Raw genomic sequence first — 18,018 nt, 5'->3', positions numbered from 1 at the left:
ATAATTTTGCAAATAACAGGGAAAGTTTAAATAGTTTTCATTACATCAGTTCTTTTGCAAAAGATTGGGAATAAAGTGACCTTGTTAAATTTTTTCTTTTTTCTTTTTTTTTTTGGGGGGGGGGAGACAGAGTCTTGCCCTGTTGCCCAGGCTGGAGTGCAATGGTGCAATCTTGGCTCACTGCAACCTCTGCCTCCTGGGTTCAAATGATTCTCCTGCCTCAGCCTCCCAAGTAGCTGGGATTACAGGTGCCTGCCACCATGCCCAGCCAATTTTTGTATTGGTAGCTCACACCTGTAATCCCAGCACTTTGGGAGGCCAAGGCATGTGGATCACGAGGTCAGGAGTTCGAGACCAGCTTGGCCAAGATGGTGAAACCCCACCTCTATTAAAATAAATTTTTTCTATAGGAGCTTTCTGTGCCAGAGCTTCACCAGAGAGACCAGACCAGCAAGATGCTTATATCAAATATATATACACATACACACATATATGCATATGTATGTGTAGGTCCCTACATGTATACATGCAGGCACACATTGTATCTATATGTGTGTATATACACATATATATGGAGAAATTTACAGGAAGGAAGTGGCTTACATGGTTTCAGGGCTGGGTAGGCACCTCCTAAATCCACAGGGTGGCCATCAGGAAGGGCAGGCTGGAACTCTTGGGCACAGCCTGATGCTGCTGTCCACAGGTGAAATCTCTTCTTCCTCAGGGAAGCCTCAGTTGTGCTCTTAGGCCTTTCCACAGATTGAATCAGCTCCCTTCAGATTATCTAGGATAATCTCTCTTACTTAAAATCAATTGATTATAGATCCTAATCACATCTACAAGATACCTTCACAGGAACACCTAGCTTAGTGTCTGCTTGAGTAACTGAGGACCATAGCCTAGCCAAGTTGATACATAAAACTCTCGTCACAGGAACTGTAATACAGTCCATGTATTTGATTGCCTTCTAATCAAATCTATAAAGGAATAGACTTTAGAGAGCCAATGAAATAAGTATGTAGGCCAGGCGCGGTGGCTCACGCCTGTAATCCCAGCACTTTGGGAGGCCGAGGCAGGCGGATCACGAGGTCAGGAGATGAGACCATCCTGGCTAACACAGTGAAACCCCATCTCTACTAAAAATACAAAAAACTTAGCCAGGCGTGGTGGCGGACACCTGTAGTCCCAGCTACTGGGGAGGCTGAGGCAGGAGAATGGCGTGAACCCGGGAGACGGAGCTTGCAGTGAGCCAAGATCGCACCACTGCACTCCAGCCTGGGCGACAGAGCAAGACTCCGTCAAAAAAAAAAAAAAAAGAAAGAAGGAAAGAAAGAAAGATGTATTACTTTTATAATTGTTTAAAGACATTTAAAATTTCTCAAAAAAAAAAAAATACTCTACAGAAATGGGTGGCATTTGTTAGATCCACCACAAGAGAAGATAATCCTGAAAATGTATACGGTACAAGCAATACTCCATGTTTGCTGGTATACTAACTTCCATTCGGTTAATGTTTACTCATAAGGTTTGGAGAGGTATTATACAGCTTAAGGGAGCCTCAGCAAATGTGAGACCATTTTTAAGTAAGAGCAAATCCCCGGGTAAATTTCAGCCTTCTACATGGTTAATTAAAGATGGATCCAGGCGCCCCAGATATGAGACATACAGGTCAGCAGAATGGATGTGAAAATGTTGGAGCTAGGTCTGCTTTCTTCCCCGGCAAGCTTTTTCTCTGGAAACAGCTATGCCACGGGAAATGTTTGCAAACTGGTCCGAACACTGTCTCAAGAAGGAGTTTTGTATCTGCCTAACCCAGAGTTCCCCAGAATTCTGTTCACCATGCCCTTAGCAGCTCAGTACATTTTTCACGGCATTTCTAGGCCAAAAGAAATGCCTAACAGTTGTGGCTATGAAAGATTTTGTACCACAGAGCATAATACGAATTAATGTCATAACAACTTAATACTTATCTGAAATGATAATTCACATAAATGGAAGGAAAAAAATAGCTTTATTTTATTCTTAAAAATAATCACATCTTGGCCAGGTGCGGTGGCTCATGCCTATAATCCCAGCACTTTGGAAGGCCGAGGCAGACGGATCACCTGAGGTCAGGAGTTTGAGACCAACCTGACCAACACGGTGAAATCCCATCTTTACTAAAAATACAAAAATTAGCCGGGTGTGGTGGCAGGCGCCTATAGTCCCAGCTACTTGGGAGGCTGAGACAGGAGAATTGCTTGAACCCGGGAGGCAAGAGGTTGCAAGGAGCCGAGATGGTGCCACTGCACTCCAGCCTGGGCAACAGCGCAAGACTCTGTTCCAATAAATAAATAAATAAATAAATCACATATTTGTTCCAAATGGATGTTTACATGGCACTTGTTTTCTATCCTGGTAACTTCCAAAAACCCAGCTTTGCAAAGATACAATGTCACCAAAAGGAAAGTGGCACAATCTACATTAACACTGGGAACTACCTTGAGTTAAGAAATCACATAGTATTCATCAGCCACACTGTGTTGTACTTCAAATTCTAGAATATCCCAGGGCACCCCTGTGAGTTTGTTATGGTACCACAGGGCACGCTGGTGTGTAGCCTGAGAACTGAAGGTTGAGGGTCTTGAGTTCTGGATAATGTAATTGAAAAACCCAAACATTTTCAAGATCCAATCAGACCTTCTAGACGTTTCCCCATTGCACATGAGACAGATTCATGTTACTTAATTGGGAAGGACCACTGCATGATAGATCTAAATTTAAATTATACTTTGAATAGCAGCAAATTAGCCAGTGTGTTCTTGTGAAGTCATCACCGGAATATTCCTGCAGCATTTGCTTGCCTTTCGCCATGCTAAAATGGGGAGGCTTTCATTTGATACGCTCTTCCCTTTCTGTTATTTCTCAATAGTCCATTCTTTGTAGTACTGGTGTGAAAGGGAATTTAATGTCTTTGTGTCAGGAAAGGCCTATTTATTCTGACAAACTGATCAACCTCCAGGGTGTTCCTCTACCATGAAACTGATTTTATATCTCATCCACGAGCTAATAAGATGTGAAGCGTTTTCCCTTTCACACCAACGGATCAGATTTGCTTCTCTAGAAAGCAGTGGGCTGAGACCCCATTGCCAGCTCCCTGATTGGGCCTTCCGTCCACATTTTTCCAACAAAGCATGTAAGAGCAGAGGAATGAGTGTGAGGCAGACCCAAGTATTAACAGATAAATGTTTTTAAAAATAGAAGAAAATCCTAGAACCCAACTCACTATTCAGTGAATTCGCTTTTAGTTCAGAGAAAATAAGATGTCAGAAGCTGAAACCAGGTAATGTTGGTGATTTGCGTGAGGACATTCTGACACACACACGCTCTCCCACCAACCTTTAAATAAAGTTTACATTTCACTAAATTTGAGTTCAGTCTCTCTGCTATGAGAAGAAATAAGAATATAATATGCTAAAAATGATGACTTGAAGATCAATTGTGGCATATCTCTGAAGAGATTATTTCTCTGTAAAATTATCGCAGTTCTTCTCCATGTGGGCATCTCATGGGCTGTTGAGCTTCCTTACCATATGGCAGCTGGGCTTCAAGAGCAAGTGTCCCAACAGGAAATGGAAGCTTCTGGTTTCTTGAGGCCTGGGCCTAGAAAGTGGTACACCATCATTTCTACCATATTCTAGTAGTCAAGTACTCAACACATCTGGCTGTCAGCAGAAGAGACATAAAGCCCACCTCTCAAGGGAAAGAGGATACTGTCAGTTTGTCTCTATGCTCCACGACCACCACCATCATCCACATACTATACTTGTGGATGGCACTCTCTTCTCTGCTGAAATGCCTTCTCTGAATACAGTTTCTGCTGTGGGAGATGTTGCCTACAACTTATTAAGCAATTTGCATTGAAAGAAACCAGTTTTCTGGTGAGGAAACTCCTTCCTCCGAAATGGAGTAGGGGCAAAATAGTCCCTGACTGGCCTCATCTCCTTAAAGTTTAGAACACATTGTATGCTGTGTTTGCAGTCACTCAGCACGTGCTATCTCCCTGCCTCTCCCAAGGGTCATGTAAGATAGCTATCACTGTTATCCTGGCATTTCCGAGGGGAAAACCAAGGCACAGAAACCGTTCCCAAGGTGTTTCAGGTGGCAGGGGATGGGAGGATGACTCCAGTCCGGTGTGTTCCACTGCTGACCCACAACTCAACCGTGACAGCAACTTCAGAGCATGGCTGGTGGCGATGAGAATGGGATATGCTTTCTGGAGGGGTCCATGGATCCCAGACAGACAGCCCTGAATGAGCCTGGCTGGCATTCACTCTTCCAGCTTTCTTCTTTGTAAAATGGCAGGTAGAGGGCATTGGTCCCTTGGGCATCTTCAGTCCCATGGTGAATGCTGCTTATCATCTCTCAGTCTGTATGTCTCTGTCCTAGTCTCCTCTTCCTGTAACGACACTAGTCAGATTGAATAAGGCCTCCCCTAACAACCTCATCTTCCCTTTACCACTTTAAAGGCGCTATCTCCAAATATAGTTACTTTCTGAGGTCCTGCTTCCACCTACCAATTATGAGGGGCCACAGTTCAGCCCATAACCGACCATTTACAAATTTCCACAATAGGCTTTCAATACAAAAGTAAGTCCACTGACATGGGCATATAAATCTTCTGTGAATGCAAACAAATATTGAATGTGAATGTCTTGAATGAAGTTTTTTTCCTTACATTCTAATACCAATTAAACTTTGCTGTGGGTATCTATTTGCATTATTGTGTATATTAGTCTGTTCTTACACTGCTATAAGGACATACCCGAGACTGGATAATTTATAAAGGAAAGAGGTTCAGTTGACTCACAGTTCCGCAGGGCTGAGTAGGCCTCAGGACACTCATAATCCTGGTGGAAGGGGAAGCAAACACATCCTTCTTCACATGGTGGCAGGAAGAAGAAGAATGAGAGCCGAGCGAAGGGGGAACCCCATTGTAAAACCATCAGATCTCGTGAGAACTCACTATCACGAGAACAGCATGAGGGAAACCATCCCCATGATTCAATTACCTCCCACCAGGTCTTTCCTATGACACACGGGGATTATGGGAACTACAGTTCAAGATGAGATTTGGGTGGGGATGCAGTAAACCATATCACTGTGTCTTCCACTAGAGTGGGAACACCTTGAGGGAAGGAAATGTGACCCGTCATCTCTGTAGCCCTGCTATGGTGCTTGGAACACTCTTGAGTAAAGAGTGAACAATCTCATCAAAATATAACTTGATTTCTCCTTGCAAAAGAAAGTAATTTGATACAGAAACTATCGCACAAGCCAAAGGAATGAATATAATGAGTTTGGAAAAGGAAAAATGTGTTATTGCCAAATGCAACCTAATGTCCCTAATTAATGGATATGTGTTCTTTTGCAGTTTGCCTTCTGCCGGGAGTGTAAAGAAGCGTACCATGAAGGGGAGTGCAGTGCCCTATTTGAAGCCTCAGGAACAACTACTCAGGTACAGAATGCCCTACTCATTCCTCCAAGCAGGGCTCCAAACACGGTGGGGGACTGGAGCTGTTTCCTGGAGATCATGGAGAGTTCCATTCTGAAAAAGCAAGAAGCAGACTGGTAGCTGACAGCCATGGGAATAGAGCCCTGGCTTCTCCCAGAGTGACTCCCCTCCTTGGGGCACACTGTAGACTTCCTAATGGCCATTTGGGGCATGTCCAAAATAGCTTTTCCCTGGGCAGATATGGAACAGGGATAAGGCATGTGAGCATTTTCAAGGGAGTCCTTAGAGGGGAAATAAAACAACTTAACAATCTCTAAATCAGAGAAATCAATGCTAACTCTACTTCAATTTCTTTAATGCCCTAGTTTAGAATCTCTGGTGAAAATACCTCTACGAGTGGCATGTACAGAAAGATTATATTATGTAAGGATATCATTGTCTTTTAGCAGCATCATGCCCTATGCTCACTGGTGTTTCAGTCCTCATTAAGTAAAGAATGTGTTGACTGAGCCTCACTCTCTAAGGTGCTATCTCAGTCTTAGGAAAATACAAATACATTTTATTTTATTTATTAATTAGGATCAACCAAGCCTTCAGGGAAAAAGAGTAAAAACGTCATCACAGTAGATTAATTTGCTCATTATATTTCTCTCAATGTAGATGTCAACAAGGGTTTAAACCCCATATCTTTGCACGTAAATCCTTTAGTCATTTTACTGATAGGAACCTAGTAAACAGACATAGAAATCCCAGAACATTTTGATTTTACAGTACAGAATGTTAAAGATCTGAATGCTCTAAAATCAGAGCATAAGTGTATCCCTATATGGAATTCTGCAGATGAGTTTATCCAATATTAGCATAACTAAATAAATAGAACTGGTGAATTTGAGTCTTCTTATCTGCTCCTAAATTGCCAGCCATGAGCATATGAGTGGATTTAGGACTGAGTTGCCATTTCCATAGCCCAGGCAGCAAATGCTCCTTCTGTTGATTTTATTTTGGCTCAGGGACATACAAATGTGAGCTTACCAGGTACTGACAGCAGAAGCAATAATGGCCCGGAGACCCCTGCCTTAGGACTGCTGTAGTGGAGGCAGGGACACCTGAGGCTCTGGGAAACGGAGTCAGTCTAGCAATTTACATCCATATGCTCTGAGACTGCGGAAACATGGCAGAGGCTTCCACGAAGATACACTCTGGCATCTACAGTATTTATTTGGAAACAGTAGCTGTTAGGGAAAGAAGAGCATTGCTTAACCTAAAGCCATCTAGGCGCCTGATCCTCCCTCTAATCTCATTCATTCTTCAGTCAAGAGGAACCATCCAGCCTTGGTGTTAAAGATTGAGGTAGCCCAAATTAAATGTTTTTAAATTTCTAAAACCTTAATATTGGATTCAGAAAAATAGGAAAAAGAAAGTTAGAGATGACCTAAACCATAGATGTCCAAATATCAAGGGAACTGTGTCTGCAAACAATGTCAATTAGCAGACATTAAATTGAGCATTTGGGTGGGTCAAGCAGCTGCTGGACTCTCTAGAAAAATGCATTGAAAAGTATATTTCCCAGCAGGGCGCGGTGGCTTATGCCTGTAATCCCAGCACTTTGGGAGGCTGAGGTGGGTGGATCATGAGGTTAAGAGATCAAGAGAAGCTTGGCCAACATGGTGAAACCCCCGTCTCTACTAAAAATACAAAAATTAGCTGGGTGTGGTGGCACACACCTGTAATCCCAGTTACTCAGGAGGCTGAGGCAGGAGAATCGCTTGAACCCGGGAGGTGGAGCTTGCAGTGAGCCGAGATTGCACCACTGCACTCCAGCCTGATGATAGAGGGAGACTCCGTCTCAAAAAAAAAAAAAAAAGAAAAGAAAAAGAAAAGAAAAGTGTATTTCCCTTCAGAGGCTCATAGGGGAGCCATGGGGGGAGATTTGCTGGAAAATGAATATCGTAATTATGGTAGTATGCTAAACCAAAGCTTAGCAACTCTATAGCTTTACATAAAACACGTCTAGGCTTCCCTGGAGAAGTCACAGAAGATGGGTCAGAGTTTGTCAGGACAGCAGGACGGTGTGGTAAAGGACATTCCAGCAGAGGGTGCCACATGGGCAAAGTTGCGGGGGCCAGAACCTCTTCAACCAGACTGTGTCCTCTGCGCCCCTGCGTCTCCAGGCCCAAGATGACATCTGCTGCACAGACGTTTAATAGATGGTTTGTTGAGTGATGGTAGCATCTATAAAGAAAGAGACGTTATTTCATTTTTTTTGAACCAGGGTCTCACCGTGTTGCCCAGGCTGGAGTGCAGCGGTGCGATCTTGGCTCACTGCAGACTCCTTATCCTTGGCTCAGGCAACCCTCCCACCTCAGCCTCCCGACTAGCTGGAACTGCAGGCACACACCACCACACCAGGCTACTCTTTGTATTATTCATAGAGATAGGGTTTCAGCATGTTGCCCAGGCTGGTCTTGAACTCCTGACCTCAAGCAAGCCTCCCAAAGTGCTGAGATGACAGGCGTGAGCCACTGCGCCCCATGAGACATTATTTCATTCATTCAACAAATACGCATTAAACACCCATAATATGTTAGGCATGGTTCTAGGCCCTCAGAACAAGAAGCAAGACAACATCCCTGCTCCCATGAAGTTTCTATGGCTTCAATAGATGCCGCAGAGGTTGCCCGAGCAACTGATATGATAGGAATTCTGAGGAGGTATAGTTAATCCACGTCAGGGTCATCCCAGAAAGAACTCAGAGCGAAGTAGCCCTGCAGTTAGAGCCCCCAGGATATGAGGCCCTTCCTGCTTCTAGTTCCTAATCACAGGGACAGCCTCCAATTCCTCTTATTTGAAAACAAAGCAAATCAACCAGCCAAACTAAAAAGATATCTGCTAGTAAACAGTTGCCAGAGAACAGAAAGCAACTAATTGGAGTCTTCACTGCCATGTTTTCCTACATCTCTGATTTGATCAGGGTCCCTCGGGAGAGAGAAGCCAACCCAGATGGGCACAGGAAGAGACATTAATGGAAGGGATGACCATAGAGACGGGCTGGGGCCACAGGAACCATTCACAGGGCCTCGGGCCTCGGAGCGAGCATCAGTGGGGAGCCATGGCCACCCCAGGCCTGCAGAGGCAGGGGGAGGAAGGGTTCTGTGAACCCCATGAGCTGCAGCCGTGGAAAAGGGGCCTTGTGACAGGAGGTATCATCAAGGGGCATCCAGCATTGCCCGGAAATAGCCCCACAGCAGGAAGGGAGCGAGCACGGACATCCTGCCTCCTGCCTCCTGCCATCCGATCTCTTGCTAATGTCTCCCACGGGCCATACACAAGGCCGGAAGCCAGACACAGGGGATCCTAGGGGAACAGCCCATGGGAGTCAGCCTTCCAGATGCAAAGCAGAGAAGGGGAAGAATACAGAATCACCAGCACCTTCTCTGTGAGCGAATTTACCAATCTTCCCAAGTTTCCTTATTTCAACCATAGCTGCTCTCGGATGTGGGAAGGCACGAACCAAACAAGCTATTTCTTCAAATTTCATGACCCAATTTGATTTGATAACAGAATGAAGGGTTTTTATTTTCATAGAGCTGGCTTATTTTCTGTTCCCTACATTTCTCTCAAGCAGCATGGTCTCCAGGAGGATGACCTCTGCAGTTTCATTGACCTGAAATCTTTGAAAGGATGACACTCTGCACATCTCATAATAAAAACCCACTTGCAGCCTCCCTTGGAACGGAAGGCTTTAGATGTGTTCTCATGTCTGAATTTTGCTGATACTAACTAAATACCCTCATCAGCGCTCTTCACGCTTTCTTTCAATTCCATTCAGTTGCAGGGTTCTTTGCTTTGAGGCATTTGTGACTCGTTTCTCCTGTTCTTCCGTTTAGCGTTGATTGGTTTCTGTTCTTGCACATTACATTCTCCAGCCAGGCGAGCCCATTTCTCTTGGGTCCCAATGAGCTTTTCCTATCAGTTAGACTATTGGACCTAAAACTTAATGCATTTTTTGATTAACGCAATAATTTTTTTAAGCAAACTCAACAATTGGATTTAAATTGGTTTTAAAATATTGAACAAGCTTTAAGTTGAAACTGCTGGGAGTTTGGGAAAGCAGTGACAGAAGATCAATCTGTCACAGACTAATGAGAATCTAATCCCATTTGCTTTCCCTTGTTTTTCCCCGCTTCTCCTCTCCATGTTCCAGTTCCTTCCGCGTATTCCCCCTGGGGACTTGGTAATAACTACACACTTGCTCTTGCAAACCACATAAATTGATTCATTCTCCCAGTGGTTCTAAGTAGTTGATGTTCCTCTCCCTATTCAACAGGAGGGCAGACTGAGACTTCCAGATTTTTAGAGGTGCTACCTAAAGCCACAAGGGAGATCAATTTCAGTGGCTATAATTGATCTAAGTAGTTGGGGAACAGCAACTGCTGTCTTTAATATATCTACAGTGTCTGAGGGGAATGTGCCCATGCCTGCCTACCAACCATGCCTCCTGCTCAACCTTCTAGGCCCAGATCATGTTACCTCCTCCCGGAAGCCATCTGCCCTCCCCGCTACGTCCTATAAGCTTTCAGACAACTGTACATTCTGATACATTCGTCACATTGAAATATCATTTCCCTGTCTCTTCACAAAAAGTCTAGGCTTTGTTAGTGCAGGGTTTGTGCCTATTGCATCCTGTATCCTTCAGTGCCTGGCACAGAGTAGGTGCTCATTAAGTGTTTATTGAATGAATGACAAATCCCTCCTTCATCCACACATGTCCCTCCCTACCATGAAGCTGGGTAAGTACTGGAAAAGAATGGACAGTAGCTTCAGGGCTGGATTATGTCTCAGCAATATTTTGAATCACGAGGGAAAATTAGATTTTCACAGTAAACCTCAGTTCCTTCCATCTGCCTCCTAAATTAGAAAAACAAACCCAGCATTTGCTTGGGACAAATATAATAAGGTGCACTTGTGTGGTGCTTGTTTACAAAGCACTTTCAAATACACCGTCTTATTCTGAGCCTTATCTCAAGTTTTTGTGATAGATTTTTGTCCATAGGCAAGGGAGAGGGAGAGTGGCCACCCAGGGGCATAGAGTTGACAAACCCCAGACCATTCTTTTACCCAGGTCTTTGGGAGCCGCACCAGCCAGCACTGATGACCATTCCAGTCCCAGTGAAGCAGAAATGTGCTTCCATTGTTCTTACTGGTCACTCTGCCTTTTGAAAGAGGGGGATAAGCGGGCTGTTGTTGGCTTGTCAAACACAATACCAGGGATGGCCAACTTAGATGTCAACAGCAACACAACCCTTAAATGAGTGAGGCAGACCTGAAGCCTACTTCATGGACCTGTCAATATTTTGATAAGGATGCAAAGATACATTTCATTTTCTTCTGCTTTTCCTATTAAAACAAACAGAACAACCACAAAAACATCGACACAAAAGCCTGCAAGCATAATGACAGAGCCCCATGACGGGGTTGGGGGCGGGGGTCTGTGGCAAACTGGAGTGGGCATGGCTTGTTGTGGGGGGGTCGGGGGAACAGCTGCTACACAGCTCCCCAGTTCAGGTCCATGTTTACCCAGCGGAAATGTGAGCCCAATGGTACTAGGCCTTCCAGTGTGATTTTGTGATGTCAGTATAAAATCCATGTGTTTTTGTTAAGTGTCTTTATTTTTAAATGTTGAGAATTAACATTTTTTTAAAAATCTTAAACACATCTATAAGTGGAATTTTGGCTGCAACGTTGTGTTACACTTCCTACATTATGTGCCTTTGAACCTCATTTCGACTGTGAATTTCTTACAATTAGTGGAAAGAAGGAAGAAGAAGGATGCTCAGTACACATTTATAAAGCACCTTTTATTACCATGCATAGTACTAGGCATTTTGGATGCAACATTAAAGATAGACTTGGTGGGAGGCTGAGGCAGAAGAATCGCTTGAAGCTGGGAGGCGGAGGTTGCAGTGAGCCAAGATGGCACCACTGCACTCCAGCCTGGGCGACAGTGCAAGAAACCGTCTTAAAAAAAAAAAAAAGGATAGACTTGGACTTGGCCTCTGTTCTCATAGGGTTTGTAATCTAGTGAGGTAGAAACACAGTTTGACAAATAATTAAAATGTTGTATGCTACGAGGCACAAGACAGAAAGTTCAGGATGCTCTGGAAGCATAAAAGTGGGACCTGACCAGTTCTCCATGGGGCTGGAGGAATTGTTCATTGGAAGAAATGAAATTTGAGACCTACAGGGATGAGCTCTTCAGGCAAGGAAGGAACTTACCGGTGTCCTAAGCAAAGGGACAAGGTGTGCAAAGTTCTGGAGACGAACGCGAATGACATTTTCAGGGAGGCAGAAGACACTCCCTTCATTGTACCATAAAGTGATGGTGGCTGTGGCCACAGACTAGGCTGGAGATGGGAGCCAGGAAATGCAGGGCCTTATCAGTCACAGGCAGGAGCTTGGAATTTAGGGCAGTGAGAAGGCATTTGGAGATTATTTTTAAGGTTGACATCATCAGATGGGTGCTTTCGAAAGATCTCTGGCTGTAATATGAAAAACACTTAGAGAATTGTAAGAGTTCGTGTTTTCCAGGAAGAAAAACCCTGAGATGCTTGAGATTTGAGTGCAGACTGTGTACTGGAGGGTGCCATGGGGAGTCGCACGAAGCAGCCTGAAGGAAGGCTGAACTGCTACGTAGCTGCCACAGCAGGTCCTAGAAGGAGCCCCGGAGCTGGATGAGTCTTCTGAGTTGTTCTGCATGGACACAGAGTGGTCAGGCCTTACATCCCCATGCATAGGCCAGGTTTTCAATGTGGGCTTCCCCCAGAAGGAAAAATGGCCTTGGATGAAGCAGCCTTCTTCAGCTGGGGGCACTTCCCAAGTGGAGACTTGGCAGAGAGCTGTCTGCTGCGGACACGCCCAGCAGCAGGTGTATCAGTCCTGGAGGAGGGGTCTGGCCAGCCTCACAGCATCTGCTGCAGTGTGTCCCTTGCACTGCCTGGAGACATTTGCTTGTGGAATGAGAGAGACTGGAGAAATGTACAAATGGAAGGTTAGCAGGGTAAACTATATATAGCTCATGCTGCCACAGCTGGTCTTGAAGTTGCAGCTGACTCCCACTGACTTCCTTCTCTCCTCCTCATTCTAGAGTCCCCTCGCCCTCAGAGAAGACCTCTAGGTGGCTTACCTGGTAGGGTGACACAGACATCATCCCTGATGGGTCCAGGCTCCTGGGTGCCATTCTAAAGCCATGACTACTGAATGATTTGCTATCAACATTGGGCAGGGGAGGACCAAGAGATACCACAGTGATCCACCTGGGTGCCAAATGCATTCTTCTCATTTAAATACCCCATCCTATCACTGCAGCCCTGCCTGCTCCTGAGAGTCAGTTATCCCTTCCAGGATGGCGACTCCGTTTGTAGCCCGCTAATCACTTAGCAAATGCAACATGAAGCGACCAGAACCCTTGCTGTGTTCTCCGGCAGAAGTACTCTATGCTGGAAGCCAGGGCCCCTGTATATGTAAGGCCAGGTTGCACAGATGGAGAGCACAAACTCCAAGTGGGCCACTGGGAGCGAGAAGTGGGGCCATTCCTCCTTCCACCCCTTGATTCCGGAACCACTGCGTTCTACCTGCTGGAGGCACACCCTGCACCGTGGTAGTTGTTGATTCAGAGTGTAAACCTCGCCTTAGTGGACAGCGCCACATCACAGTGCAGCTCCAGCAGCACTGTGCAAGCCTGGTCCATCCGTCTCATCAGGTCAACAGCTTCTGGGCAGTAGGATGTGTGACAGGACCAGTGTTCCCATGGGCGTGTGCCCACTGGGACACAATGCAGTGTCACGCAGGGTGCTGGTAGCCTGCAGATGCTAGTGCTGGCTGAGGCTCTGTTGCCAAGAAAGGCAAAGCCACACCCAGAATAGGAGTCACTTCCTGTCAAGATGGAGTGTCTTCATCTTACCCGGTGTCAGTGTGATCCACGTGACACCCACTGGCCAGTTAGTCGGTCTCCTCGAGGACTGGAGGACACACAGGACTCAGTGCCGCTCTTGGTTGCTGGCAGGTTGAATGTTGGCAGTGTGGCAGACAGGGGGATGCCCGAGCTGGGGGGCCTGGCAGGGCTTCACCTTACCACCATGCTTGCTCCACTAGTGCCCTAGCCCAGGACTGCTGTGGCCAGTGGCGGAGGCTGGCAGTGGTCCACTGACTGGATCGCTCTATCTGCTTGTTGAAGTGCTGTCCCGTGAGCTCTGCCGTGCTGTGCAAACATGCTGACGTGTCCTGCCCCTCCCACGGGTCTGTCCACGTGCCTGCTCTGCAGAGCTCCTTGTCTCACCCGTCCGCAGTCATCCAGATTTTATCTGTCCCTGCCCTTAAGGAGGCTGCCAAGACGTTTGCCACTGCTTAGGAGCTTGTATCTATTCCTAACTCGGGACTCTTTCCTTTCCACACACAGTCCACTGTCAGTTGCTGCCTCATCTGTTTGGGCTGCTGTCACTCAATACCGTAGACTGGCTGGCTTATAAACAATACACTTTTATTCCTTGCAGTTCTGGAGGCTTGGAAGTCAAAGATGAACTCACTAGCAGATGTGGGGTCTCATGACGGAGCACTTGTTGGTTTGTAGATGACGTCTTCTAGCTATGCCCTCACATGGTGGAAGGGGCAAGGCGGCTCTCTGGGGCCTCACAGGATGAGAGGTGACTGGTTAATGCCCTCTCTTTATAAGGGCACTAATCCCATCCTGAGGGCTCTTACTTGTGACCCAATCACCTGCAAAGGCCTCACCTCCTAATCCCACCACCTCGGCGATTAGGTTTCAACATAGGAATCTGGTGAGACAGAAACACTGGAACCATAGCCGTTGCGATGCCCAAGGCTCTGCCTATTGACAGGGTCTCCCCTCACCATTCTCTTTCAACCGTAAAGAGGGTTACAGGATAGCGATGGTGCATTTTTGGCTTGCAGCCATATGTTAAGCTAACTCAATTGTGAACCAAGCTTGGATCCCTCGCTGTGTCATAAGGAATCCCCCCAGCCCTGCTATCACCACTGTGGGGCCATAATTGTGAGCCCAAGGAGAGGCAGTCACACCACAGTGTGGATGGCATGGGGGTCTGAGGCCCTGCTTGTGCAGCTCGCTCATGTACCGTGGGCCTGCTTGGGCCTGGTTCTGGTCCTCAGTGCTGCACTTCTGTCTTATGACGGATTGCTGCACAGATACTCCAACTCCACAGGGCTCAGTAGCACGCCAGGGGCTCTTTTTCAAATGGTCCATTGTTCTCAGCTGCTGAACCCCCAGAATCTTTACTGGGATGCTCTTACTGGCCCGTGTGACCTCTTTTCCCTCCACAGACACCTGGAATCCACAGGGCCTGCCTGTGTGCACAGCCACAGAGACAGGGTGCTTGTGTGCCACCTGCCCTGCCCTTTGCTCCTCGGAGCCCCACTCAGCTTCCAGCACTCTCTCCCAGCAGCGACAGGCTCCTCTCTGGCCACTGGCAGAAGGGAGTCCAGCTCTAACTCCATTTCAGAGTTTGCTTCCTAGGACTGTCTGGGCACCAAGTGTCACAGGTTATAGGTTCCCAGGAAAACAGGCTCTGAGACTTGCAGGCAGGGGATGTCTCAGGGATGCTCTCAACAGCACCTTCAGGAAGAGAAGGAAGCAGGGTTGGGCAGAGGCGGAATCCACCTGCAGTGTGGTTGCCACAGAAGACTGAGGGCAGCCAGAGGTAGGAGGCTGGAGGTGGGCCCTTCACATCCACCCTCCACCACTGGCCGTGAGCTGTCCCACCACCGTGATGTGATGGTGTGACCTCATTCCCAAGGTGGTGGGGCTGGGAGCACAGCAGAGCACCCCCAAAAAGGGCCAAACCAGAGACCCATCAGGTGCCAGGAGTCCGGCCAGGGAATACAGAGGAGGGGATAGGCTTGAGGTAGGATCCGCAGAACTTGGCAGTGGATTAGAAGACAGGATGAGAGGTGACGGGTTAATGTTGATGCATGAATGTCTAGCTTGGAACGATGGTGGTGCCATTGGCTAGAAGAGGAGACAGAAACAAAAGCAGGTTGTTCAGGGAGACACACGTTCATTGTGGACATCTGAGCAGAGGGGTTCAGTGGGGAAAGGAGTGGATGCCTAGACCACCTCACAGGGGAATCTAGGCTGGAGCCAGTGATCAAGATGCAAGATTGACAATCTCCAACGAACTGCCCCTTACCCATGCTCCCCACCCCCACCCCACCTCTTCAGAGTTACAGTCCAGGAGAGGCTAGGAGGTGCACCTCCCTCCGTGGAGGACACTGAAGCAGCAGTGGCTCTGGGAAGCTGCGATCTTTTGATACATTTTGCCCCAGCATCTCGCTGCAGAGCCGTCTCTCAGCCATCGACTGCCTTCACACACAAGTGCAGTCCCAGTATTGAGAGACAGGTGTAATTTATTATTCCCGGAGATCCAGATCCCCAGTTATTTGGGAGTGTATTTTCTGAACCGCTTGTTGGTTTAAGTAAAGCAGGTTTGATGCCACTTCTCTTAAATCCGTGGCCCTGGACCTGCCGCCTAAGTGGATGTGCAGATGGTCTGGAATGGCTGTGACAGATCTCCATTAAAGCCAGAGCGTCCTTCGGGCTCGGCCTTGCACTGTGAAAAGCTGTCAGTGCCAGGACAGCACCAGACTCTCTGCAGTGCGTTTCCAAGGCACTCAGCTTGTGTGCGAAGGTTTGCTCTGGGGCAGCCGAAATGGCCCTTGGCAGGTCGTCAAAGGCCCAGTTTGATTTCCTCCTCTTCCAGGCAAGTTGCTCAAAGGCTCACAGCCTTTTCGTTGCCTGCCACTCGGGGCCAGTAAGATCTACCAAGCTATAAATAATGAAATGAGTGTGTGTTTAGCCGTTTGTAAGTTGCAAAGTACTACAAAATGGTGAAACTTGGGGGTTTGGGTTTTTAAGGCTGAATGCTAAAAATGTCAGGCACTGTGGAGAGAGGAAAGGAAAGGAGAGGTAAGATTGGTTGGGATTAAAAGACAAGTGAAGGCATGCTTGCGTGTGCACACACACACTGGCACCGCATGCCTGCCCTTGGAGGCCGATCCTGACCATGCAGACCTCGGGCTGGGGCTCTCCAAGCACACTCCTGTACTGCAGAAACCCTTCTTCTCTTCTGGACTGTCTCTCCAGCACGGCAGGGCACTCCCTGGAGTGTCAGCTTCTGGCCAGGGGCGTCCTCCCTCTGCAGGAGCCTCAGCACCCCCAGGGGTTCCTTCCACCCCCAGGAGTTCTACCTTGAGGGACACAGCCTGCAGGTCTCCTGAGCTCTATCAGTGTGGAGGTTACGGCCTGCAGGTCCCCTGAGCTCTCTCACATGTAGGGGTCACGACCTGCAGGTCCCCTGTGCTCTCTCACCCGTGGGGGTCATGGCCTGCCGGTTCCCTGTGCTCTCTCACCTGCGGAGGTCACAGCCTGTGGGTTCCCTGAGTCTTCCCTCTGCACGGCCACAGTGCAGGCTCCCCCAGATGCCTGCCTGGCCTGACACATGGGATCCTCCCCTGAAAATGATGCTGTCCCAAAGGCTTTTGGATTCCAGAGGGGTTTTAGGATCCCAGCAGAGTTGGTAAAAAAGGTCTGAATGTAAATTCCGAACCTGATTTTGCAAGTCTATACCCTGTGTACTAGACTCCATAAACAAGCGGCTAGAACAAGTTCGCAATGTGGAAAATATTCTTATAGAAACCTATTATCACAGCTACATACCACCACACACACACACACCACACATCCATCGCACATGCCACACACATAAACAACGCACACATCACACATACACACCACACCTATACAACGCACACATCACACATACACACACACACATAACATGCACACCATGCATTACACACACCACACACCACACCACACAGCCATCATACACACATCACACACACCACACAGCCATCACACACACCACACAGCCATCACACACACATCACACACACCACACACCCGTCACACACACCACACACATGCACCACATACACATAAACATAACACCACATCCACATACACCACATATACACATACCACACACTGCACACACACACACAACATGCACACCATACGTTACACACACCACACACGTGGACCATATATACCACACACATACATACACACCACACACACTACACATACAGCATACACATATACACAACACACATACACACAGAACACACACCACACGCAGATACATAACACTGCACACACTCTGCACTCACACACCGCACACCCCACGGGCATTTGGATCTCCTGAAAAGAAAGCGCCCCTGGCAATTCTCTGCACCCGACTCAGCATCAGGAGGGAAGCAGCTGCAGTGCGCCTATGATGCACCAGATGGCGCTAAACCCTCAAGGAAAATGCTGGATTTGGCCAGAAACAAAAATAAAATGACCTGGGGGAAAAGGGAGTGAACGCCACTTTGAAAGGCACCCCAGCCACGCCTGCATAGTGGCCCAGCCCACAACAGGCAGGAGGCAATCA

The 18,018-nt window shown here is 47.4% G+C and overlaps 1 protein-coding gene across 4 annotated transcripts in view; it reads left to right on the top strand.

Annotated features, from left to right (window-relative positions):
* Positions 1 to 18,018, top strand: part of PRKN (parkin RBR E3 ubiquitin protein ligase) — a 1,413,696-nt gene that overhangs the window by 1,338,610 nt on the left and 57,068 nt on the right. For all 4 annotated transcript variants that reach the window (XM_021936901.1, XM_017957438.1, XM_017957437.1 and 1 more), the window contains one exon: positions 5,414 to 5,497. In XM_021936901.1, the coding sequence (XP_021792593.1) occupies positions 5,414 to 5,497 (84 nt within the window). The remainder of the gene's footprint in view (positions 1 to 5,413; positions 5,498 to 18,018) is intronic.

This window comes from Papio anubis, chromosome 6 (assembly GCF_008728515.1).
Source record: "Papio anubis isolate 15944 chromosome 6, Panubis1.0, whole genome shotgun sequence".
NCBI lineage: Eukaryota > Metazoa > Chordata > Mammalia > Primates > Cercopithecidae > Papio > Papio anubis.
The sequence above is the reverse complement of the archived record's forward strand: the minus strand, read 5'-3'. Positions and strand labels throughout refer to the sequence as shown.